Raw genomic sequence first — 26,096 nt, forward strand, 5'->3', positions numbered from 1 at the left:
AAACAGATACACTGAACTGACCGCAAGTATTGCCAAAATCGCCACTTTTCATCTACACTCTAGCTCATACATAACAGCCTGCACGGACAGAGCCACTTTAAGATGTGCAAAGGGTTTTATCTGTATTCTCTAATTAGTCCTTCCATGGCCCCAGGGAGACAGGGCTATAACCATCCTCCTGTTACACGCCCTTGGTGTCACCAAAGAGTTTAATAAAGACACGCTGGCCTTCTCTTTAAACGTCAGGGCAAGCAGCTTCAGGTTCGCCTTTGTCCTTTTCTTCTCCTGCCCTCTGCTATTTTAGAGAGCTAGTTATGCTGAATACCCACAGAATTTAATATTTACATGATAATATTTGAAAGGAATGGCAAGTTGTGCATAGTAGATTTGCAGTTTCATCTGCAATCATCTTTTTTTAATTGTACTATGTTATGGAAATGCTTGTTTTATTCCATAAATTAAAAATAGAATAATTTTTAAAAAAATTTTAATAAGCCCAGAGTTCCCTGACTCACTGAAAATTTAATAATCAGTTCTCAAGCTGGCTCCATGGTACAAATCCCATCTCTGAGACTCACCACTGATTTGAGTGTGAGTGAATCCTACAGAGGCCATCAGCTAAACCCTTGGGGGTCTGAAGCATCTTGTCTTAGAGCTTTCATGTGTCATACATTTACCTGTTCCTTTTAGACAACAAGCTGATGGTATCTTAGACAAGTCACCTCCCTGGATCTCAGTTTTCTCATCTATAAAATGAGATGGTTACTAAGTAGTTTCTGAAGTCCTTTTTCACTCCCCATCTAGCATCCCATGATTCTCCTTGCTAAGGTCACCTATAATCATCTCTTGCCCAGACCTTCTTACACTACCAGACTTGGCTTGTTACCCACCAAAGCCTGGTACCTGCTGAACCTTGCCAGACTAACTGGACTTCCAAACCTGTCCCCACTCTGACTAGCTCCCAACCCTCTGGTAGGCCAATGGACCACTCCCTCATCTCTTCAACCACTTCCCTTTGTGGCCACCAGAAAAGAGTGGCTCTGAAGCCAAAGGCCTCTGCTGGTACTCATCAGATTCAAAATGACTGTGAGAAAGAAAAAGCTTCTTAAGCTGCCCAAAAGAGACCAAAAGGACCAAATAGCATCTGAAACATTCCTCCACAAAAAAGATGAGAGAAATAGCGGTTCAACATAGATAAACGTGAAAACCATAAGCTTTGAGCCTAGACTCTGTTTCCCAGCAAACCTGGGCATTCTTGATGAAATGAAAAGGAATGTCTTTTTTTTTTTAATTAAAAGACCTTAATCTAAGTATGCGATCTCTGGTGAAAAGCCCACACCTGAAAAAATTCCTTAATCACTTACTGGTTATTTCTTCCCAGAGCCTCCATCTTAGGAAGGGCCCCAGACCAGTCATCCCTCATTCTCTGGACTTAGAGCATCATGTACCAATCCTGCAGCCCCTTCTCCACTTGGTGGGTTCTTCCTGGAGCCTCTATTTTGGGGGGGAGCCTCAGAGCAGCCTGCCTTGGCCACCACAGATCTGTCCAGGCGCCTTCCCCCAGCCCCCATCCTTGCTTCCCAAATCCCCTTTTATGTGACATTTTCCCTATTAGAATGTCAGCTCCTTGCAGAGAGGGACTGTATTTCTCTTTGCTTGTATTTGAATCCCCACTGCTTAGCACGGTGCCTGGCATACAGTAAGCGCATTTAAAGTGCATTTAAAAAAAATGCTTATCAATTGATTAATCTAGAAAATCAGAAGGGCATAATGGATAGAGAACTGGACTTAGAGTCCTGAGCCCCTCTGTTCAGGACCCAATTCTGACCCATCCTGGCTGTGAGACCCTGGGTAAATCTGCCCCAGACAACTTGCTAAGATTATAAGTGACCAGGCAAGTACCCATCTGCATCAATAGAGGGAATTCCTTAAGGAGAACTCCCTACATGGTTGAAATCACAGGTAAAATTCAAAATAATAAAAATTCTTTAAGCTGAGCTGAGGTATGTATACCTCAAAAAAATTACACAGTTAATGTTTAAGAAGTTTGCAGTCTTAATGTTAAGGCACAAGCCTGGGAGAGAGATTTAAAACATACATAACAGGGCATTGGTTAGCCTGTTAAATGTGGCAGTTTGGGTTAAGGAAGAAAATGGAAATCAGCAGAAAGAGTCAGGGCACCCAGTCTAAAGGGTATTGAAGCTTAAACTGGAAAAAAGAGCAATGCAGCACAGCACCAAAGCCTGTGCTTGTATCACTAAGGGCGAGCCCAGAGGGCATTGGACAATCCAGGGAGTCCATCCAATACCTCTCTGACTAGGAAGTCGAGGCAGTCAATTGCTATTGGATGATACCAAAGAATTCAGAGCCCCAAACTCTGTAAGTTCCTTTAGCAACCAACCAATAAACATGTATTATTATTATTATTATCATTACTATACGTGCCAGGCACTGAGGGGGGATACAAAAAGAGGTGAAAGACAACAAGCGTTCATTAATTATCCATTCCAGACCTAAGGACAAATGAAACAATCCCTGCTCTCCATCAGCCTACATTCCATCAGGGAGGGCGGCATGTAAAACGGAGGAGGAGAGGGGAACGACGTATAAGGAAAGACAGACTGGGCCCAAATCGGGACAAGCTCTCAAGCCAGAGAACAAGAGGGCCTCTCCTTAGATGGGCTGGGACAGGAGGGACCAGGAAAAAGGGAAAGCAGGAAGAAAAACTCACCATGATCCAAACACGGATGTGTTTACCGTTTGGGTCTTCGGCTGCCACCTTACAGAGCAAGACTTCAAAGAGGCGAGTGAGAGAGATGACCACGTTGCTGTTGCTCGTGGGAATCAGCTCCTGCAGAGCCACAAAGGACAGTCAAGACTTGCCCATCCAGGGAGGTCACGAAGAATTAGTCATTCAACAGAAAACTCTCGAAGCTGAGTGAGCAGCTGTCGACTTTCATTCACTCATTGGTTCGAATGACTCAACGACCTGTCAGCCCCCGTCCACCTAGGACCTATGAACTTGTGGAGTCTAAGAACTAAGGACTGTAAGAGACAGAACTGGGGAGGGAGAGGATTCATTCCTGGGGAAACTCATGGCTGGCCCCAAGCTCACCTGGGATCAATCCAAGGCGTACCTTCTATCTTTCACCTTCCTTCTGAGATACTGTCAGAACAGGACGCATGCGAAAACTGCTGGAGCCAGGAAAACCTGGGTTTGAATCCCTCAGACCTTTACCAGCTGTGTGACGCTGGACAAGTCACGTAACCTCTGTCTGCCTCAGTTTCTTCACCTTTAAACTGGGGATAACGATATCCCCTACCTTGCAAGGTTGTTGTGAGGATCAAATGAAATGATACCCAAGAGATAACATCTGTAAAGTACTTTGTAACCCTTCGTTCACTGCCTAACTATCATTATTATCATTCAAGTAGAACAATAATCATAATAAATAACAGCATTTTTATAGCACTTTAAGATTTGCAAAGCCCTTTACAATCATTATCTCATTTCACCTTCACAAGAACCTTGGGAGGTAGGTGCTACTATTATCCCTACTTTACAGGTAAGGAAACTGAGGAAGACAGAGTATAAGTGTCTTGCCCAGCGTCACATAGCAAGTGTGTGTCTGAGGCTGGATCTGAACTCGAGTCACTCTGACTCAAGGTCCAGCCCTAGTCACGATTTTGCCAGTGTGGGAACTTCCTCTATCTCAGTACGTCACAACCCCTCCAAACCCCCAGCTGGAGGCAACCCTACCTTACGTTGCTGATTTGTTACTTGAGGGACCCCTTGTACATATTTATTCTTTTATTAGTTTCCCCTGAGCTATAAGAAGTCACAGTCCAGTGAAAAATGGCCTCTAGGGTCTGAACAGAGCAAACATTTTCAAACTTGGCCAAAGCGTTGTTTTGTTTTGCTACACTGGGAGGGCTCTATCCGTGATGGGGGAATGGGGAAGGGGAGAGTGGGAGGGACAGGAGCCATTGGAAAGTGATAGCAATGTAAAAGAAGAAGAAACAGGGCCCCTAAACCTTGGCTTCTAACTCAACAGACCTTGCATTTTTTCTGACGAACCCGTAGGGCCGAGGGTATCAACCAATCAAAGAGTTCTTGCAACAGTTCCTGGTATTCCTTTCTGTCCAGAGGCTCCTTGAGGGTGTGCAACCAAGAGGTGACCAGCGGCTCCCAGCCTAGTTGGAGGGGCTCCATGTAGATCATACCACAGCGGCTGACAGTGGCAGGCTAAAGAGAACAAGGCAAGTTTACCTTTCAAAGATGACCCTTTCACAGCAAAGACGACAAAAAAGGAAAAGGACATTTGGTGGAGGGGCATGTTAATGCATTGTTGGTGGAACTGGGAATTGGTCCAGCCTTTCCAAAAAGCAATGTGGAGGGTGCAGCTAAGTGGATAGAGCACCAGCCCTGAATTCAGGAGGACCTGAGTTCAAATCCAGCCTCAGACACATAACACTTACTAGCTGTGTGACCCCAGGCAAGTCACTTAATCCCCATTGCCCCACAACAACAAAAAAGACAAGTGAAAAGCAATGTAGAAAGCACGTTCAGAAAGTTACCAAACTGTGTCCACCCTTTGACCAGCGGATACTGCTACAAGGCCCACACCCCCAACAGATCAAAGGAAGAGGAAAAGGCCCCATCCAGGGCACAAAATTATCTACAGCAGCTGTCCCTGTTGTCACAAGGAACAGGAAACTAAGGGAGGGCACATCACTGGGGAACTAGTACATGAATGTAACAGAATACTATTGCACCATAAGAAATTACTTAGTCGATGATTTCAGAAAAACCTGAGAAGACCTGAATGAACGGATGGAGAGTAAAATGAGCAGAAGCAGCAGAACAATTTCTACAATAACAACAGGAAAGGGAAAACGACTTCGGAGGACGTGAGCACTCTGACCAAAGCAAAGATCAACAATGGTTCGGAGGACCAATGATGAAGCTGCCAGAGAGGGGACGGAACCAGAGGCGGACACAGTCAACATGGGGATTCGTGGTGCTCGGCTATGCACACTTGTTACGAGGGGGCTGTTTCCTTTGTTCTTTTTTCAAATGGGAGTGGGTGGGAGGGGGAGAAGGGGAACAAGAGTGGGGTAAAAAAAAAAAAGAAAAAGGATTATTGAAGCATTTTTTAAATGCAGAAAAGAGAACAGAATGAAGGCCAGAAAGTATCACAGCGGGCCAGCTTTGACAGCTACAGGCTGGACTTCTTATGTATTTTTATATTATATATTATATATATTACACACAGTGGAAATCTACAGGTCTGTGAACAAGCTTTTCTACTGTGTATTTAGAAATGCCTGTTTAATCTGGTGCTTGTTAAATTTACAACTTTTTTTTTTAATCTGTCTACCAAAAAAAAATGTTCCTTTTGCAATAAAAACTCCTGGCCATCCTCACCTCCCCCAGGTACAGCTGCCACCTTACCGAGGCCTGGGAAAGGTCCATGGCTTCAAAGATGAGGCTCATCTGAGCAGACATCTGAATGATCTCCCCACTCATCAGGCAAAGCTGAATACAAAGATTTCAAGGACAATTAGGAAAATCCAATCCCCAAGGTAGGCATCAGCTAAGAACTTGCTCCAGGTAGAAAATAATGCACCTAGCCCAACTAAGTTTGTTTTCATTTCCTAAAGGTGCCAAGGCTCAGGGCAGCGAAAAGCGCCAGGATCTGGAGGCTGAGGACCTGGGTCAGAATTCTTCCTCTGCTGCCCAATACCAGTGTGAGCCTGGGCAATCACCAGAGTCCTCTCTGGGCCTCAGCTTCCTCATCTGTAAAATCAGGGGTTGGAGCAAATGACCTCCGAGGCCCCTTCCAAGCTCTAACCCATGATCCCCACCTTCTAATGCTATAAATGAGCGATCATGGCCCTTTCCACACCAGCCCTGCCACAAGCCGCCTCTTCTCCCGGTGAATCATTCAAGGCCTTTTGGCCCTTCGCCATCCCATGACATCTGAGCTCTAATCCGTCACCACCTTGTTTGGCCTCCAGTTTGTTAATGCTTCTCTTTAAAAGTCCCCCAAAACTGACTGCATCATAGCACAGCTGTGCATATTATCCACTGAGGACCAGTGGACAGAAGGCACACGAAGGTATTTTTCAGCACAACATAAGGAAAAATTAGGTGGCACGGTGGATAGATTGGTCTTGGCCTCAGGAAGACCTGAGTTCAAATCCCAATTCAGACACATACTAGCAGTGTGACACTGGGCAGGTCACTTGCCTGTGCCTCAGTTTCTTCATCTGTCAAATGGGGAATAATAATAGCACCTGACTCCCGGGGTTGTTGTGGGGAACAAATAAGGTAATATTATGTGAAGCACTTTGCAAACGTTAAAAAGCCATATAAATATTAGCGGTTGTCATCATCATCATCATCACAACTAGAGGTTCCAAAAAGGGAGCAAGCTGATAAGCTGCCCCCCCCCACCCCAGAGGCTGTCGGGGATGACTCTGGCGGTGGCTGCTGACCTGGGTTTGGCCCAGACCGGGCGGCCTCTCTGTGAGCCAATGATGATACGTCCTTCTTCAGGTGGGGTGGCTGCATCACCTTTGCTTTTGTCTCCTGTCCTCCTCATCCGTGTTCCCTCACCAGGGCTTCCTGCCCAGCCCCGCTGAAGGGTTAGATTAGGTCCGAAGAGCCCCTCCAGTGCTCAAGGGTCCCATGATCCTAAGTCACTTAACCTCACTAGGGCCTCAGTTTCTTCATTCGTAAAAAACAGGAGACTGGACTAGCTGGTCTCTGACGTCCCTGCCACCTCTACATCTGAGACTCCCCAATAATCCCAAGATGCTCTACCCTAATTTCTAATCAACACATTTCAAATGTTCTGTATAGGAATGCATTTCTCTATTTAAGAAAATGTAATTGAAGCATCACTCCTACAAGCCTTAATCTACATGACAGTGACCTCCTTCTCATTAGTTTTGAGTTAGTTGAATGTTAGGCCACCCAGAGAGCCCTGTGTTCGAGTCTGGGCACCACAGCTCTAGAAGGAGACATTGAAAAGCTGTAGCATGTTCAGATAAAGGAGGTGGGAGAGGGAGGAGAGAGTATAGTGGTGAAGGGACTAATAAAATGCCATTCAAGGATCAGCTGAAGAAACGGGGGCTGCTTAGTCTAAGAAGACCCAGGGAGACATAATAGCCATCACCAAGCACTGGGAGGCTGGCCAAGCGCAAGAAGGCTTAGACTTTATCGGTGCCCAGAGGGTGGGACTAGAACTCATGGATGGAAGTTACTGGGAGTCAAATTTTAGGTCAATATAGGGTAGCCTAAAAGTCCTGTTGAAATTTTAAACTATTAGAGTTTATCAAAAGATAACAAGTCACTAGCACTGTCCCACAGAGACTGAGAGTGGAGTGGCTCTGTAGCCAGAGGCCCAGGGTTTAAATCCCATCTTTGATGCTTGTTCCCTGAGTGACCTTGGGCAAGTCACCTATCTGGTCCTCAGTCTCCTCATCTGTAAAATGAGGGAGTTGGACAAGATGGCCTCAGAGATACCTTCCAGCTCTTATCTAGGACCCTAAATACTGGAGGAGGCTACCTTAGACAGTAGTGAGTTACCCATCCCTGGAAATCTTGAAGAAGGAGATACGGTAGGGATGCAGATATCACGTATAGGTTGGATTAAATGACCTCTGAGATCCCTTCCATATGCTAATTAACTGATATTAATTAGCCTGTGCAATTCTGCAGTTCCTTTACCTTTTTTAATATTTTTTTAAATTCCAAATTCCACTTTCACTACAGATCATTTACCTTTTTGTTGTCATCCAATACTGTGTTCATGCTTTCAATCCACAATGTATCAATGGGCCCATCAAATACTACCCATTTGCGGTCTGGGGTCTCTGACAGGGCAAATTCTCTAAAGGTATTGGCAACAATACCATCTGTCCACTAGGAGAGATGAAGAAAGGAAAGAGTTGAGAAGTTCCATTTTAAAAAAGGAAATTCAGGACCCTGGAATGCTAGGCTGATGCTCAGTGGAGGGTTTGTGGAGACAACAGAGATAAAAAGGGCACAGCCGAAAAGGCTGTTTAAGTTTAACATGAAAAAAGAGCCATAAAAATTGGAAACTTGAACAGAGCTGTGCTTGTATCACTAAGGTAGGTTGGCATTAGCTAATCAAGGAAGAGCTGTCTCTCCTAAAAATGCATACAATGAGAAAGTGTACACAAAACTGTGCTCCCCTCCAAAAAAAAAATGTGATAGAACTGGAAATGTCTCATTCTAGGCTTAACTGAAGGCTTAGGTGGGGAGAGGGTTGTTTACACATGGTTCATTTTTAGTTGATGACATTTTTTACGGGAGGTTGAGGTTTTTATTCCCTAACCCCATAATCTCTTTGGGGAGTAGGGCAGGTCAAAGAAGGCCTGGAGCTGGAGGAACAGAAAGACATGGAACCAAAGATCCAAGGAAGTAAAAAAGCTGGACTTTGCCCTCTGGTGAAGACTCAGCAGAGAAAGTATTATAAAAGCTGCTCGTTTCCCCACCTCATGAGACACAGGATCAAACTGGCCAAAAAGCTGGCCCATGGTGATCGACTTGGGGTTCACCGTCCTGTGAATGACCTTCTCTTCCTCTCCATATGAACGCTCGTTCATAAGCGTCAGCGTGTCAGCCAACACATGCAGAACCTTCGTCTTCCCCGCATAAGGTTCTCCAACAAGCATGAACCTTTTGGACAATTATTACACAATAAGGTTTGGAAGGGGTAGCAATGAGAACTGAATTTGGCACAAAGAACTCTCCACAGGGCTCACTCATCCATCCTGTAGCATTGACACAATTCCTTTAGATGTATTAACAAAGATGGTATTGGTACACAAGGAAAGAACAGCCCAAGCCAGTGCACAATATATGAAAATGGACAAGCAAGTCCCTTCTTGAATTTGGACTGGTTCTGATTCCTTGGTTCCACTTTCTAGATGAAATTAGCCAAGATGAACGTGTCCTCTCTATCTTCAATTATGATTGAAAATCTCCATGTTCACAAAATGAAGAGTCCTAAATCATGACAAGGATGAAAGAGGATAGACTCCTCCTGGCTAATTTCAGTTGGAAATAGGAATGAAGTAACAAGAAGCAATCAGAATTCAAGAATAGTCCAGCTGGGGGAAGCTAAGTGGCACAGCAGATACAGCTCTGTCCTTGGAGTCAGGAGGACCTGAGTTCAAATCCAGCCTCAGACACTTAACACTAGCTATGTGACCTCAGGCAAATCACTTAACCCCAATGAATGATCACCTCATCAAAAAGCAAAAATAAATAAATGAATGAATGAATGAATGAATGAATGAATGAATGAATGAATGAAAGAATAGTCCAGCTGGACCACAGTCAGGAGATCTTAACCACCTTTGTGTTCTGGACCTTTGGCAGTCCCTAGGAGCGCCTTCTCATAATTATGTTTTTAAATGAATAAAATACTTAGGATCACCAAGGAAACCAACTATACTGAAATACAGCAATCAACATTTTAAAGTTCGTGGACCCCAGGTTTAGAAACCATCAACAGGTTTAGGTGATTCTCCTTTCCTTGTGTACTAATTTTTACCTATTCTAGCACATCAAAGACATTAGATTGTGGGATCCTTGAAGCTAAGGACTGTCTTTTGCCTCTTTTCGTATCCCCAGTGCTTAACACAACATCTAGCACATAGGAGGCACTTAATAAATGTTGACTGATTGATTCTATATACACCACAGGATGGATCAATGAGCCCTGTAGAGGCATGAAAAGGAGGAAATAACCACTCTCCTTCCCCTAATTCTTTAAACTGAACTTATCCCCACTGCAGAGGGGAAAGTGCTCTGCTACTTACTGACAGCCGGCTAATGACTTTTTGAAGAGTTCCCCAATTGACCCAGACCCACCTAAAGTCATACCTTGTCTAGAACTATGGAATCATAGATCTAAAAACCTTTCAGGATTAAAGACAGGGGAGAGAGGGTCCTCCATCTGAGCCTTACCCTGGCCCAATGTCTGACTCCCCGCATAATCAGTAGCCAGGAGGAAGTTGGAGAACATGCTCCACTCTCTTGCTCATCCCATTACTTCAATGTCCCCATTGCTGAGAGGAAGCACATAACTATGGAACAACATAGCAATTGAGAAGACAAAACACTCTTACCCATGTCTGACAATCATCATTTCATATGTCTGAATCATTTTATCGAGAAATACTTTAACAGGCTGAAGATTGTGCGCCTTGCAGCACTCATGAGCACATTCCAGAAAATCCTGAATTAAAACAAAAACAAAAAAAGCTGCTTTCCAATGGAACAGGAGGAAGAGATCCTTAACAAATGCTTGCTAACTTTAGTTGAGGTATCATAAAATGTTTCTCCTTCTTAAAAGTAAATTTGTTTAATTGGCGACTTGTTTCTATATATAAAAACTATGGAAACAATTTTCAAACACCCCGCAAATGGCAGTATCAGCATATTTCTAAAACGATTTAATTCAATGTTTAAGCTCCTCCTGTGTGAGCAGAGCACGGTGTTGGGCACTGGAGAAGGCGTAAAGGTTACATAGCCCCTCATTCCGTATAGTGTAAATATATATCCCATCATGCATCATAAATTACAATAGTGGCAGCTTCGGATATCACAGGACAATAATGTCCAGAAATATGCATTGGGCCAAATTACCATTACCAATTTGCCTTTATTTTTTAGCTTAAACTGTTGTATTTATCCTATTTGTAGACCCATTACTAGAAATATAATTCACATGAGGCAAAAAAAAATATCAAAACATATGTACACAGCAATCAGATGAGATAATACCAGCCGTAGGGAGAAAGGGAGCATTGCACACAGTACAGAGGACAGTCTGATCTCTAGTTCGGTCATGCAAAGAGAGGGAGAGTTGACCTGTCACTAAACCCATCAAGGGTGGGATCAAAGTAAGTTCTGGTGACAAGGACCACCTTCTTCTTGCCTCTCACAGTGGAGAAAGCCAATATGCCCCCACTCTCAGTACATTTTCATAAGAGGCCCTCTACTTTGGTGATGGTTTCACCCACAGTGACCAGGACTAGTAGAGAACAGCAGTTACCGTGGCAAAGATGGGTGCTCCCCTATGTTAGGGGCCTGGCACAAAAAGCCCCATTCACCCAATACTAGTTATGGCTCTGATGACTGAGTGTTACAATTCAGGTAGGGAAACAAAATGTTCTTTTCCTCACATGAGACATTTTCTGTGGCTTGAAGCCCATCCCCCCTACCACCAAACTCTGGAAAGCACAGAAACTAATTTAATCTGCCTTTATGAAAGTTCCTTAACTCAGTCCCTCATCCTATAACCAGAAGCAACTGACTTTTTTAATTAAGTTGAATGAATTAATTCCTCAATGAGATGACTGTTAGGGGAAAAAAAAGCTGCCTAACAAACATACTTACATTATAATCAGCTTCTGGGAGCTTGACACTAGGAAACAGGTCACTTGTTATCCCATTAAACAAGGGTATGTCATGGGACAGAAACTTAGGTTCATTCACATCCCGTATTGATCGAAGAAGCTGAAAGTGCCAAGCACAGAAAGCTGATTACGCAGAGTGCGCTAAAATCCCCATAAAGCCTGTGCAGGCCAAGACAAACATGAAATGCCTTTTCGTGACAGCAAAAACACTGGGGACAGGGTGAGTGCCCACGGCTTGGGAGAAGGGCAAATCAACGTGGTGGAATATTATGCGCCATAACAAGTAAGGACTGTGAGGAGTTCAGAGAAACACAGGAAGACTTGGGTGAACTGATACAGTGTGAAGTCGGAAGAACTGAAACATCTATCTACTTTATACCTACAGTCATATAAATGAAAATAAAACCCCCCAAAAGCTAAACTCACACTAATTGCAGTGACTAATATTTGCCCCAAAGAAAAGAAGGTGAAATACACTTCCCTCTTATCAAAAGAAAGATGGAGTACTCTGGATACAGAGATAATTATACACCCACAGAAAAAGTTCCTTTGTCAGTAACTGTGCTTCTGTGTTACAAAGCAAGGTTTGGTGAGAATGAATAACGTTTTTTAAAAGGCATTAATGAAATACAGACTTAAATAAAACTCTTAACAAAATTCTAATAACATATAAATTATCTTAAAAGTTTATGTAGAAGGTAAAGTAGCATATTGGTGAATAAGGTCTTTCTTGTAAATTATCATTACTGTAACAAAATTATCAAAATAAATTTACCACAATGAAATTACCATAAGTGAAATTGCCAATACCATTACCATAAATTTCAATACTATAATAAAAAGGAAATTATGCAGATGATTACTTTATTTCAGAATTATAACAAGGAATGTCTGTAACCAAAGAATGAGCTACAAATTCTGCACAGTCAGGCATAGGAGCAATGAAGCTAGGTGGGCTGGGGGAGCAGCTCACCCCAGCCCATCACCTGGTAGTTGCTTACTTTAACTAAATATTCTTGCCAACTAGGGCACCAATGGGCAACATGGCATGGGAGAGAGAGGTCTGGCTTCAGAATCAGGAAAACCTGAGTTCAGCTCCTGCCTCTGACATATCCTGGCTGTGTGACCCTAGGTAAGTTACAAGCCTTCAAATTACAGATAGGGAAGGCTTCCTGTAGAAGGGAGAATTTTAGTTGGGACTAAAAATCAATTCGTATAAGTAGAAGACATTTCTACACTGGAATTTCCCCATATTGGTGAAACCATAGGCAGGGGCTCAACTCTGCTATCTTCACTCTCCCAAAGAGCTATAAACCCTACCAGAGGTGTCTAAAGTTGACACTCTGGGACAAAGTCTCGGTCACCTCACCCTAGTTACACCTCTACCTTTTTCTTCCCCTTGTAATCAATGTCCCCAAAGGAGCAGAGCTCTTAGAACCGGGATCTCCCTCCCACCTGAGGAATGGACCTGATGTGTCCTTACAAGGATATCTTCATTTTCATTTGGAAATTTCAGCTTGAGATTCCCGGCTGCCACCAACACCGCTTTGACGGCTCGCATGCCATAGTCATAATGAAACTGGGATGAAAGCTGTTCAGAGCACAGCCTGTACGTCATCACAATCTTCACTGACAGAAGTTTGGCATTCAGAAACCCGTAGGAGTAGAGAGAGATTTCCGCAATGAGGGCGTAGTTGGGCACCATCATAGCCACCGTCCGGAAGAGAACCTACCACACCATCAGAGAGAAGATAGTCTCATTCATTGTTAAAGACAGAAATGACAACAAAAAAATTGTAGATTATCAACAACATGTCTGCTCACCACCCCCAGGCAGCTCTACCAAGGTTCACCCTTCCTCATCGAAAGGGAAGAGGAAGACTGATCAGTGTTCTCAGGTCACCTGGTAAACAGTCTAAGAATTTAAATTAATAGCTCTCTAACAAATGCAATTTCAACAGAGCAAAAGTAAAGACAGATTATAGGTTTTGTCAAATGTCACCGATTCTGCTTTCTCTCGGGATAGAGCCTCTAAAATGACTGAAATCCACAAGCAACATCTACGCAGACCCAACTCACAATGTGCTGGTAGTGACGTAGTGAACAAATGAGTCGTGCCCACTTCCTTTACAGAAACAGGGGAGTTTGCAGAAAGGACATCCTTCAGGAGCCCAGACTTAATGATCCATCTATTGGTCAATAAGTATTTATTAATATTAATAAAAGCCAGGATCAGCAGGCATGGGTGAGCTGTAATCAGCACCATAAGAAAACCCCTCCTCAACAAGATGAACGATCACAGATTCACTGGAATATCCAATTCTACCGCACCGAGAGCAGAAAGGACAAAAAAGAGATCTCAGACAAACGACAGAAAATTACCAAAATTCTTACAGAGTTGGTTATAAAGAAACAGTCACTGGGAGGTGGCGTGGTATAATACCAGATGTGCTAAATGTTGTGTCAAGCAACACCTGGGTTCAAATCCTGCCTCTGACAATAAATTGTGACTTTAGACAAGTCACTTCACTTCTCCATTCAGTTCTCTCATCTATAAAATGGGCATAATAGTAACCTGGGATAATCCTGCCTGGGCCATGGGGAAGATCAGTCAAGACAACCTATGAAAAGTGCCCTGCAAACTTTCAAGCACTGTATCAACAGTCAATTCTTATTATCATCATTCTCTTTTTTTCTTTTTATCATTCTTTTCACTCCATTTTCAGTGAACTCCTGCCCCAGTGGACAAGTTATTTTTAATCATATGTTATTTATTATTATTTTGTTCTCATCTTTGTGGGGGAAGAATTCAGAATTTTTTTTAAGCCTTACCTTGAGGTTGTCTGGCAGTTCAGAGCGCCCAGCATAGCCAGGATTCATGGTAATGGCTACAAAGCAGTTGGGGTTGAGTTTCAACTCTGTCCCCTCAAAATTAAACACTTCCAGCTTTAACTGGATGGCTCTCTGGATGCAAAGGATCTGCTGAGCAACCACGGACAAGACTTCCAGCTCAATTCGGTTAAATTCATCAAAACACGCCCACGCGCCAGAAGAAGCCAAACCTTTAAAAAACTAGGGGTGAGAGAGCGAAACATGGTTGTTTTCTGGTGGATGAACCGTGGAGTCACAGAACATCACAGCTGATAGAGAGAGGTTAGTGGCCATTTAATCCAACCCGTAGCTGACCCGGAGCCTCTCCACAACATCCCATGCCAAGCGGTCAGCCACCCTGAGCTTCATGAAGAAAAACCCTCCAAAGGGAGACCCCCACTGCTCCCTGAGTCAGCCCATTCCATCCTTCGGCAGCTCCAATCAGGAAGAGTTCTGCCGCTTAAACTTGTTTAAAATTGACAATTAATTCACATAAAAGGGCCAAAGGGTGGAAGCTGTATCCATATAGCTACACAAAAATTAGCAAGATAGTGTCATTCTCAAACAGGATTCTGCATCAGGAAATCCACTGAGCCATCCACATAGATATACCACTGCGCCATGACTTAACCAACGTCTGACATTGATTAATTACCTTTCCCATGGCTAAGTAATCTAAGCCATCGGAGCAGTTAAAGACAACACACTGGACAGCCAAGGCCTTGGCCAAGTCCTTAGTCGTTTCAGTTTTTCCTGTGCCCGCTGGGCCCTCTGGAGCTCCACCAAGATTTAAATAAAAGGCTCCTATCTGGAAAAAGCAAACAGTTTATTTGTTATTAAAACATTTCCATGCTTAACATAAAACATGAGCATCAGCAATCTGTCTACAAAAGCATCATGGCGGTCACGGCCGTCCTCATCAAACACGCCGGGAGGCTTGTGACAGGAGGATGCTGGCAGCTCCCACGTGAAGATTCCGGGGGAGTTTACACAGTCAATACTAGAGGGGTCACTGGCTTGCACAAGATTACGAGGCTCTGAGTTGGAAACCCAGAATGTGCAAACAACTCAGAGCACACCAGTAATCAGGCACTAGGTATTTATTAAGCACTTTGCATGGGACAGGTACCATGTTGAGCAAGGAAGATGCAAAAACAAAAAAACAAAAACAAAACACCAGTCTCTACCTACGAGGAGCTAACATTCTAAAAGCAACCTTCTCTACTAAGAAATTCAAAGACCTTTGCCTGTAGAATATAAACTCTGGGACTACAGCTGCCCATCGAAGAGTGAACCCGGGGTCCAGCAGATTGACCTATGTAGCAAAGTCTAGGCACCCTGTGAAGTATGTCCAATGATCACGTGACCTGTGGGGCAGTTAGGTAGTGCAGTGGTTGCAGAGCCAGGCCTGGAATCAGGAAGACCCGAGTTCAAATCCAGACTCAGAAACCTGTTAGTTGCATGACCCTGGATGAGTCATTTAACCCTGTTTGCCTCAGTTTCCTCATCTATAAAATGAACCAGAGAAGGAAATTGCAAACCACTCCAGTATCTACCCAAAAAATCCCAAACAGGGTCTCAAAGAGTCAGACACGACTGTACAACTGCAAACAAATGACCTGCCCAGATCAGTATGGCAGCCAGGCAGCAGAGTGACCTGCTTGGCCCAGGCCAGCAGCCAAGGGATAAGCCCAGTCTAAGCAGGCAGCTGCCAGGACAAGTGACCCAGCAATCCGTTCACTCCAGCCTCACAGTAGCCAAGCAGCCCACTAGCCCCACCTCACCCCCAGGGGACTGACCATCTAGTGGCCTCAAAGTAGCACACTTGTCCAGCAGAGGCAGCAGGCTCGGCGATGAGCCAGCCCAGCGAAGTGGCAGAGCGTCTCGTCTGTCCTGATGCTCACTTCATGAAGATTCTCCAAGAGAAGGGCTGGACCCCAAGGCCCTGATGTTCTGGAGCTGAGTCACCTCCGTGTCTGTCTCACTACCATAGACAGTACATTAAAGCTGATGCCCCCTTTCCCAACCAAGGGCTCTATGTCCACTTGTGGGAGAAGGTACTCCAGCTCTGGGTGGGAAGACTTTGAAACTGTGTTCTTACTATACAATCTCAATTAATGCCTTTACTAAGAGGGGGGGAAAAAAGGAGCAGCAACACCTCACAGAGGGTAGGGATAACTTCTATCTGTGTGGGCCTAGCAGCTAACACAGGATCGGTGCAGAACACCAGCTCAGTGATGCTCGTGGTTTTGAACTGAATATTTTACGTCTCCCAAGCATCCTTATGAGACTGACAGAAGACCAGGTCTACCTCCTATGAATACCTGAGTTGTTTCCACACACAGGCAGAGTTATCGGCCATCTACAAGGTGTTATATTGGGGACAATGAAAGCACATGGTGGCCCAAAATGACCCCCCTCCTCTGCCAATCTGCCATGACACTTTCCTCCCTTCACACTGGAATGCAAATTCCCCCGTGTAAGCCACACAGACAGTTGCACTGCCACCAGAAGAACACTGTTAAACTGCAAGTGGCCCCTAAAAGGGAAGAGAGGTCCATCTCCCATTAGCCACTGTTAGCCACGACTATATCAGCTGGTGGACACACTGGAAAACACCAAGGACTTAACCCCCCTCCCTGATGGAGTTTAAAGACAAGCCAAGAGGCTCTCATTGGAGGAGGTCAATGGGCAGGGCATGACACCATCCTAAAGAGGATAAACCCTGGGGACAGGTCCCTTGAGGCGGACAGTGTCAAGGGGAAAGAGTTGGAAGTGCCACATGGGAGATTCACAGAAGACAAATGATCCATTTGCTAATATTGTCCTAACCTTTCACACATTCGTTCAGTCAATCAGCCATTCAACAGGCATTTATTGGGTATCTGTTCTGCGTCAAGGACCACTCTTGGCACTGGAGACACAGAGACAAATACAGTCTCTATACTTAAGGGACTTACAGCTTTCAGGGAATAGGGGAAGTAGAAGAGACCCACCATGTAAACAGAATAGTAAATACAGAATATCAAATAATTAATTTCAGGAGGGGGACTCTAGGAACTGGGGTGGCATGATAAGTCTCATGAAGGAGGAAGCACTTACATTTAATTTCCATGAGACATACAGAAAGGTGATTACATGACCACACCCTACACATGGGTTTCAAGGCTAACATTTCAATAGTGACACATCTTCATCTTCATTTGCTAATCAAGTGGATGGAGAAGCCTACCAAGGTCCGGTAGCATCTGTCTGTTAGAGGAGTGATGACGAGACGAGGTGAGTTGCCAAGGTACTCATAGGCATATTTGACATTGCAGTTAATGATTCGAACCCGGACATTCTCCCATTCCCAATAATATCGTAGTTGAGCAAGCCACTGGAAATCTGTATTGGTTGAGACCCCTAGGAAGACCACAATTAAAATGAGAAGAAAAAAAAATCCTTCAAAGGGGAAAAAGTTTCTCAAAATAAGAGACATTCTAGTTTACCTGTCAGAGCTATGGAGAAGGGAAGAATTTATGACCAAACAAGAGATAGAGAACATCATGAAATGCAAAACGGATTATTTTGATTACATTAAATGGGAAAGTTTTTGCACAAACAAAGCCAATGCAACCAAGATTAGAAGGGAAGAAGAAAGCTGGGAAATAATTTTTTACAGCCAGTGTCTCTGATAAAGGCCTCATTTCTAAAATATATAGAGAACTGAGTCAAATTTATAAAAATACAAGTCATTCCCCAATTGATAAATGATCAAAGGATATGAATAGGCAGTATTCAGAGTTAAAGCTATCTTTAAACATGAAAAAATGTTCTAAATCGATTAGAGAAATGCAAATCAAAACAACTCTGAGGTACCACATCACACGTATCAGATTGGCCGACATGACAAAACAGGGAAATGATGAATGTTGGAGAAGATGTGGGAAAGTTGGAACACTAACTCATTGTTGGTGGAGTTGTGAAATGATCCAACCATTCTGGAGAACAATTTGGAACTGTGCCCAAAGAGCTATAAAAATGTGCATACCCTTTGACCCAGCAATAGCACTTCTAGGGCTGTATCCCAAAGAGATCATACAAATGGGAAAAGGACCCACATGTACAAAAATATTCCTAGCAGCTCTTTCTGTGGTGGCCATGAATTAAAAATTGAGGGGATGTCCATTAATTGGGAAACAGCTGAACAAGTTGTGGTATATCAATGTAATGGATTATGAGATACTATTATAAGAAATGATGAGCAGGCAGACTTCAGAAAAACCTGGAAAGACTTGTATAGTCTGATGATGAGTGCAGTGAGCAGAACCAGAAGAATGTTGTACACAGTAACAGCCACGTTGTGCGATGACTAATATTGATAGACTTGGCACTTCTCAGCCATGCAAGGATCTAAGACATCTCCAGAGGCCTCATGATGGAAACTGCTATCCACAGCCAGAGAAAGAACGATGGAGTCTGAATGCAGATGGAAGCATACTGTTTGCTCTCCTTTTCTTTCATTGTTTTATTTTGTTCTTTCTCGTGGTTCCTCCCATTAGTTCTAATTCTTTACATCATGACTGATGTGAAAACATGCTTAATATGAATGCATAAGTAGAGCCTGTATCAGACTGTGTGCCATCTTGGGGAGGGACAAGCAAAGGGAGGGGGAGAAAATTTAAAACTCAAAATCTTATGGAAGCAAACATTGAAAACTAAAAACAAATTAATTAATTATAAAAAAGAGATATTCTCCTAATATTCTAGAGCTATTTGTGTTTTTTTTTAATTTTTTCAAGTTACAAATTAATGGAAACTATTTTGAAAGAGGAAAAATAGCCCTTTGAGGCTCATAGCATTAGAGCTGGGCAGGCTCTTAGAGGCTCTCCAATCCAAGCCCTTCATTTTACAAATGAGAAAACCAAAGTCCAAAAAGAATTCAGTGACTGGCCCAACGTCACCCAGGCAGACCTCGGCTGGTACAGACACCCTCTTGTTATCTGATCATGAAGATTTAAGAAACTAAGTTTCATACCCATTTCAATCATGTCCATGACAACATCCCGGGCATGCACATCGATAGTGACCAAAGCACCGAGAGTAATCCTGGTCTGCTTAGACAGTTTCCCTCGCACCAGGCCCACTATGTCATTGAGCTGAAGTTGAAGGTGGTTGTAGTATGACTTTAAGCCCTGCAAAAGGGAAAACACCCATTGTGAAGCTCCCTTCTCTCAAAACATTCAATAGTTATTTAGACCACTTCTTAAAAAATCAATTCAAAAAAGGAGGGACAAAAAGTAATAATTTTGATTGTAGACCTAACAAAATATAAATAATAAGTTTAGGGGTTTTTTTTAATGTGATATTTATACATATTTTTGGAAAGCACTTTCCAGGCATTATCTCCTCGGCACCGTTTTCAAATGGCAAGCAGAAATATTAAAATATGCAAATAGGTATGGATATTAACATTCCAATGGATCTAAATCAAAATATATCAGGCATCTCCAAAAGATTCCTGGCATTAAAAGGAGATGTTTCCTATCAAGGAGAAGCTCGGCATTGTTGGAAGTGCTGTTCCATTTTCCACATGAGATTCACCTTGCTTCCCGTCCTATTCAGCCCAAGGTCCAATCCAGCACTGCTCAAATCTGTCTCTTCTCTGTAACATTTTACAAAGTTTTCTATTTCAAAGAGTATTATCCATGCCTGTCATGTCTCTTGCTAGGCAAGGTGATCGACTGAGTGTTTGTTGAGACAATTTCTGGGCTCTTGTGGCCTCACAAAGGAAAACGGCTTTTTCTTTATCCATTTCCCATTTTTAAGCATCAATATCTCATTTGAATAGGTCAGGATGAAGGTGCTAGCATTATACACAATCTTCTTTTTGTCTTTGTTCTCCTAATTTATTTTCATTTTCATCTTTCTCCTATTGAGGGGATGGCTAATTTTTATGTGACCCCCAAATTGTGAACCAATCATTTGCTGCCTGTTGAGATAATCCCTTGCAGGTTGTCATGGTCAAAGAATTCACCATCCCATGGCTGATCTGACTCTGAACAGAATCTTTGCATTGAGCCAAGGCTAGTCCTCAGCTGGCAGACACAAGGCCTTGCCAGCCTGATACACTCTACCATAGCTTGTCCTCCCCTGGCATGGCCTCTGAGGCCTTGGTGTTACCGTCTGGCAATCATGAGCAGGATTTTCAAAGAAGCAAATCTATGTCACAAAGGCATAAATTAGCACTCTCCGGGAAACACAGAAATCAAAAAGAAAATGCCATTTTCAATTTCCCTAAGGATTTTACCTCTGGTTCACTACTTATACTTTCTTGAGTTTGAATTGTCCAGTACATTTGAGAGACACAAAGGACGACCTGGCCAGGCCATTCTTGTACCCAGTCTTTTCTTTCTGATTGTGGATAAGCCTGAAAAATGAAAGCACATTTCTTATTTTCATTCTTTATCCTCAAACAAGCCATCCAAATGCTACTCATGCTCAGTTCACAGATTTAATCTAACAAAAAAGAGGAGGTTGAACAGTTTAATGAAAGAACGCACAGTAGTAGACATCTCCGATACTGCTAAATCTGGCCTCAGAGCCAGGAAAACCCGGGTTCAAGTCCCCATTCTGACTAAAACTGGCTATTTGGGGCAGATCAATTTTCTGAGCAACTCTTTAAGTCCCAGTGTTCTGGGCAAGTCTTTACTAAGAGTCTGAGCTTCAGGGAAGATGCCGAACTGCATTGATATGAGTAGTTTCCTCACCTAGGAGATCCTGATACCAGTGAAATCACTAGTTCCTATCTCTATCACTGAGCATTTGGTTGACAATAAAATACTTTAACTCATGTTCCTATGAAGAAATCATTACATAGAACATAAGTAAAAATGATGGGAATCTGGGGAAGAAGTGACCCTTCTCTCTTCTACTTTGTGATATAGAAAAGTTGGGTCTTGTCCAATGCACCCCCTAGATTCTTAGGAAGGGGATTTAAAAAGGACAGAGTACTGTGTGACCCTGGGCAAGTCACTTAACCCTGACTGACTCACCAAAAAGCAAAAATTAAATTAAATTAAATAAATAAATAAAAAGGAAAGAGAAAGCATTTCTCATGAACTAAATAAAGTTCTCTAGGGGAAGACGACCCAAGAGGGATGGGGGCTCATGAGAAGGAAATCAATTCTAGTCACTTTCAGTGGTCAACGTCTGTACTGTCCTATCAAAATTGAGCGACCCTCCTTTCTGAGAACAATAGATGAATTGTTTTGGGGAAATATATTTTGGACATGGCAGTTATTCAAGCATCAAGGGTTTGTTGGGAAGGGTTGATTATGTCCACATAAAAGGCATCCCTACCTCCTGACTTAATTATGCAAAATGAGACATATTTGGCTGGGGCCAACAGGGGGATTTGCTTTGCTTCACTATGCTTCTTTGTACAAAGACTTGTTTTCTTTTTTCAGTGGGGTGAGGGGGGATGGTGAGAGGCAGGAGGGAAAGAAAAGAAATGCTTGATAATTGAAAATATATTTATATAATGTATCCTTAATTTTTCTTAATTTTGATGATACAAACCCTAAAAATTTTGATGAGAAATACATTAAAGGAATTAAAAGAGGATTCCCAGTGTTTTAAAGCATGTGCACACAAACACAGAGAAATGACGCGTCACTAGGATAACTACAAGACCATGTGCCTGTCCTATTCAACTCCTAGAGCTGTTGTGAGGCTCGGGAGAGGGCCCTGAGAATGAAATCCAAGCACTCTGTAAGCCTTAAGACATAATAAATATAAAAGAAGGTTATTGTTGCTGGTGGTGTTATCCAGTGGGAGGCTGGAGGAGGGGTGGAGTACCCTGGAGAAGGGCCAGACCTGTAATTTCATTGGCAAAGGGAAGTGTCTGTCATTCATTAAGTACTTACTGTGTGCTGGGTACTACACTAAGTTCTGGGGATAAAAAAGAGGCAAAAGACAGTCCCTGCCCTCAAGGAGCTCACAGTCTAACAGAAGGAGACGACAAGCAAACAGACACAGATGAGTTTTATGCATAAGATACATAGGAAATAATTACGAGGGAAGGCACTAGAATGAAATGGAGTTGGGAAAGGCTTCCCCTAGAAGACTGGAAGCCAGAAAAGCCAGGAGCCAAACAGAAGGAGGGAGAGCATTCCAGGCATGGAGGGCAGCCAGAGAAAAGACGCAGAGCACAGAGACGCAGGGTCTCATCTGCAGAACAGTCAGGAGGCCAGTGTCACAGGATCAAAGAATGCGTTGGCTTAAGAAAATGGGAAAGCTGGAGGCTGGCGTAGGGCTGGGGAGAGGCAACGTTAGGAAGGCCTCAAATGCGTATTGGATTTTGGAGCAATACAGAGACGCTGGAGTTAACTGATTAGAGGTCAGTGATGTAATGGATGCAGCTGCGCTCTAGGAAAACCACTTTGGAGGACGGACTGGAACAGGAAGAGCCAGGAGCCAGGCTGCCCTGTCAGCAGGCCATGGCAACAGGCCAGGTGTGAGGTGAGGAGAGCTTGTACCAGGGGAGTGGCAGTGTCAGAGGAGAGAGGGAAAAGGGGAAACTGGCAGGCCTTGACACCAAGGCAGATCTGCTCCTTCCAGTCTTCAGAAAGAGCCCTGGGGCCCTAAACGCCAGAAACGTCAGGGGCAGGACGTCCCCGCTTCCCAGGTGCTTTCCTTTCTAGCAAACAATGTTGCTTTATTATAATAACCGAGCAGAAGCAGTCAAGGAAGGAACATTAAATGACTCAAAACTCATTACTATGATTTCCTGAGGCTTTTTAAAAATTAAATATCACTACGCAGCACGTGGCCAACACGTAGTAGGCACTTAATAAATGTCTACTGCCTTGACTAGCAGGCCCTTAATAAGCGCCTGTGGACCAACGTCTCATTCAGAAGAACGTGGCGCTCTGGAGAGCCCTGGGACACGCACCATCCGGGACAGGGCGATGACCTGGTGGATGCTCTTCAGCATCAGGTCCTCCACCTGAATGAGCCACTTCTCGACGGCTCCTCGGGCCTCGGCCGTGGAGATGAGGGAGATGAGCTCCACCCGCTCACCCTCTGTACTGTACATGGCCCTGATGTCCAGGTTGGGCAGGAACTCCAGCTTGGCGATGCCCTCGAAGCACTTCTTCAGGTGTGGCTGCACCCGGAGTGGGTCTTTGGTCTCGGACAGGATCTCAAGCATCTCATCGTTGGATAAGAAGAAGAAACTAGGGCAGGATAGGTAAACACGGGTGCTTTAGTCAGGGACAGGGGCAGAGCAAGGGTCCTGATCACCCCCCACGCCCAGCCATCGTACCGGGGGAAGAAAAGCCGCTTTTTCTCCAGGTAGGCGTTCAGTCCTTTCATGATTTTGTCCAGAAGGTCATTGCAGTTCTGCAGCTTATCCAGCAAGCCTGTCAAAGACGTGGCAGCGAGGACCTGAAAGAAGACAAGATTGTTGTCAGATACGGGAATAGGAAAAGATCTCATCCATGTATGGAACTCCCGCCTGTTCAATGAACTCCACGGACTCCCTGTCGCCTCCAGGATCAAATACAAAATGCTCTGTTTGGCATTCAGAGCCCTTTACGACTCCTGCCCCCTCCCACCTTTCCGGTCTTCTCACCCCTCACTCTCCCACCGGTGCTCCGTAATCCAGTGACTCTGGCCTCCTGGCTGTTCCTCAGACAAGGCCCTTTCTCCCTTGGCTCCAGGCTTCTCTCTGGCTGCTCCCCAGGCCCACGAGCCTCCCACCTCCTGGCCTCCCTGGCTTCTTCTGAGTCCATATTAAAACCCCATCTCCCACAGAAGCTCTTCCCCACGCCTCTGCATTCCAATGCTTTCCCTCTTCTTATGACGTCCTGTTTGTCTTGCATAGTTGTTTGTATGTTTTGCGTCCATTCTTTTGTGCGCTCTCTTTCCCACCAAACCAGGAGCTCCTTGAGGGCAGGGACTGGCCTTTCTTTGTATCTCCAACATTTAGCACAGTATCTGGCACACCGTAGCTGCCTGATGTGTGTTTACTGACTGACTAAGCCAAGAGCATGTGACTAGAGCTCAGTAAACTACAGCAAGGTTGGGAGAAGGTGGAGTTCTGCCAGTGGGAGGGGGCTCAGGGTTGTTCTGATTGGGTAAATCCACACCCTGAAGACTAACCAGACAGCTTAATCACCCTGAGAGAGGCCGAGCTGGGGACGTAGATGGCTGTCCACTTTCTAAGGACCACAGAGAGCTTGGCACTGCCCCAGCACTGCTGTCCAATGGGCATCCTAACTGCCACAGTGAAGATGTGGCTAACCCCGTACCTGAGCTTTGTGGTTAAATACAACCAAGAGAGTGGCAAAAATGAATAAAAAATTAGACTGGAGCTCGGGGAAGAGATCACAGCTGCACATATAGATTTGGTAGCCAGCTGCATATGAAGAATAATTAAAGCCAAGGGCATGAATGAGATCACTAAGGGAGAGAATGCAGACACAGAAGGGAATAGGACCATGGACAGAGCCTTGGGGGATAGACACATTTTAGGAGTATGAAGAGGAAGATGAACCAATGAAGATATCTAAAAGCCAGGGTTCAACAGGCAGGAGGAGAACAAGGACAGAGTCCGTCATAGAAGGCAAGAGGGATGAGAATTCCAAGAAGGAAGTATGGGTCAATCATGTCTAAGGTAGAAAGTCAAGAGCCATGATGACTGAGAAAAGGTCAATGAAGGAGGTGAACAGAAAAGTCATTGAGGACAACCTTAGCAGAATGGGGAGGAGAGAAGTCAGATTGTTGGGGAGTTTAAAGAGTGAGTGGGTGGTGAGAAAGGAAAGTGAGCTGGTGTGGTCAACTCTTGGCCAGAAGGGGCAGATGTCTAGGACAACAGCAAGAGCAGGTAGCAGGGCCAGTGGAAGTAGTACACATGAAAATGTCAAAAAGATTAATGAAAACACTGTGCTAGGAACCTGCTAATTAAAATTAATTAGCTCGCCATTAGAATTTGAACTTGAGAGCAGAGACTGTTTTTGCCTTTCTTGGTATCATTAGTGCTTAACTTAATGCCTAGCACATAGTATGGACTTAATAAATATTTGTTGACTGTCTTAAAATTTGACCAATCAACAATTATTTATTAAGCAACTATTGCGTAGCAGATACTAAATCAGGCGCTGGGCATAGAAAAACCAAGATGAAACAGTCTCTGCCTTCAAGGGGCTCACACTCTACATTCAACAGTCCCAGAAAAATAATGAGTGACAAAAATTGGTTCTATTCATATTAAAAAAAAAAAAAGGCCCCCTTCCAACCTTTCCAGTCTTCTGACACCTTGCCATTGTTCAGTCCTGTCTGACTTTACTATCCATGGTTTTTTGAGGGGCAAAGATAGCAGCATGGTTTGCCATTTCCTTCCCCAGTGAATTAAGGCAAACAGAAGTTAAGTGACTTGTCCAGGGTTACCCAGCTAGTAAATATCTAAGATTGGGTCTGAACTCAGATCTTCCTAACTCCAGGCTCACCGAGCCACCTAGCTACCACTCTGACACTTTATTCATGCCCACATACTCTGTGATCCAGTAACACTGGCCTCTTTGCTGTTCCTGGCACAAGACCCTCCACCTCCTAGTGCCATGCCTTGTCCCTGGCTCTCCGAAATGCTATCCCCCTCATCTCTGCCTCTGGCTTCCTTCAACATTCACCTTCTGTAATCCCACCTTCTGCAAAAGGCCTTTCCTGAGGGCAGCCAGGTGGTGCAGTAGATAGAGCTCTGGCCTTGGAGTCAGGAG

At 44.0% G+C, this 26,096-nt stretch overlaps 1 protein-coding gene across 2 annotated transcripts in view; it reads right to left on the reverse strand.

Moving 5' to 3' along the window:
- Positions 1-26,096, reverse strand: part of DNAH12 (dynein axonemal heavy chain 12) — a 182,171-nt gene that overhangs the window by 110,694 nt on the left and 45,381 nt on the right. For both annotated transcript variants that reach the window (XM_020968975.2, XM_020968988.2), the window contains exons 21-35: positions 23,645-23,766; positions 23,273-23,555; positions 20,627-20,746; positions 19,355-19,511; positions 17,567-17,739; positions 14,990-15,142; positions 14,296-14,535; positions 12,947-13,192; positions 11,444-11,563; positions 10,171-10,280; positions 8,530-8,713; positions 7,793-7,933; positions 5,456-5,539; positions 4,058-4,246; positions 2,732-2,851 (exon numbers count right to left, since the gene is read on the reverse strand). In XM_020968975.2, coding sequence (XP_020824634.1) covers positions 2,732-2,851; positions 4,058-4,246; positions 5,456-5,539; positions 7,793-7,933; positions 8,530-8,713; positions 10,171-10,280; positions 11,444-11,563; positions 12,947-13,192; positions 14,296-14,535; positions 14,990-15,142; positions 17,567-17,739; positions 19,355-19,511; positions 20,627-20,746; positions 23,273-23,555; positions 23,645-23,766 — 2,442 coding nt within the window. The remainder of the gene's footprint in view (positions 1-2,731; positions 2,852-4,057; positions 4,247-5,455; positions 5,540-7,792; positions 7,934-8,529; positions 8,714-10,170; positions 10,281-11,443; positions 11,564-12,946; positions 13,193-14,295; positions 14,536-14,989; positions 15,143-17,566; positions 17,740-19,354; positions 19,512-20,626; positions 20,747-23,272; positions 23,556-23,644; positions 23,767-26,096) is intronic.

Source organism: Phascolarctos cinereus, unplaced genomic scaffold (assembly GCF_003287225.1).
Source record: "Phascolarctos cinereus isolate Bilbo 61053 unplaced genomic scaffold, phaCin_HiC Scaffold_4;HRSCAF=312, whole genome shotgun sequence".
NCBI classification, from domain to species: domain Eukaryota; kingdom Metazoa; phylum Chordata; class Mammalia; order Diprotodontia; family Phascolarctidae; genus Phascolarctos; species Phascolarctos cinereus.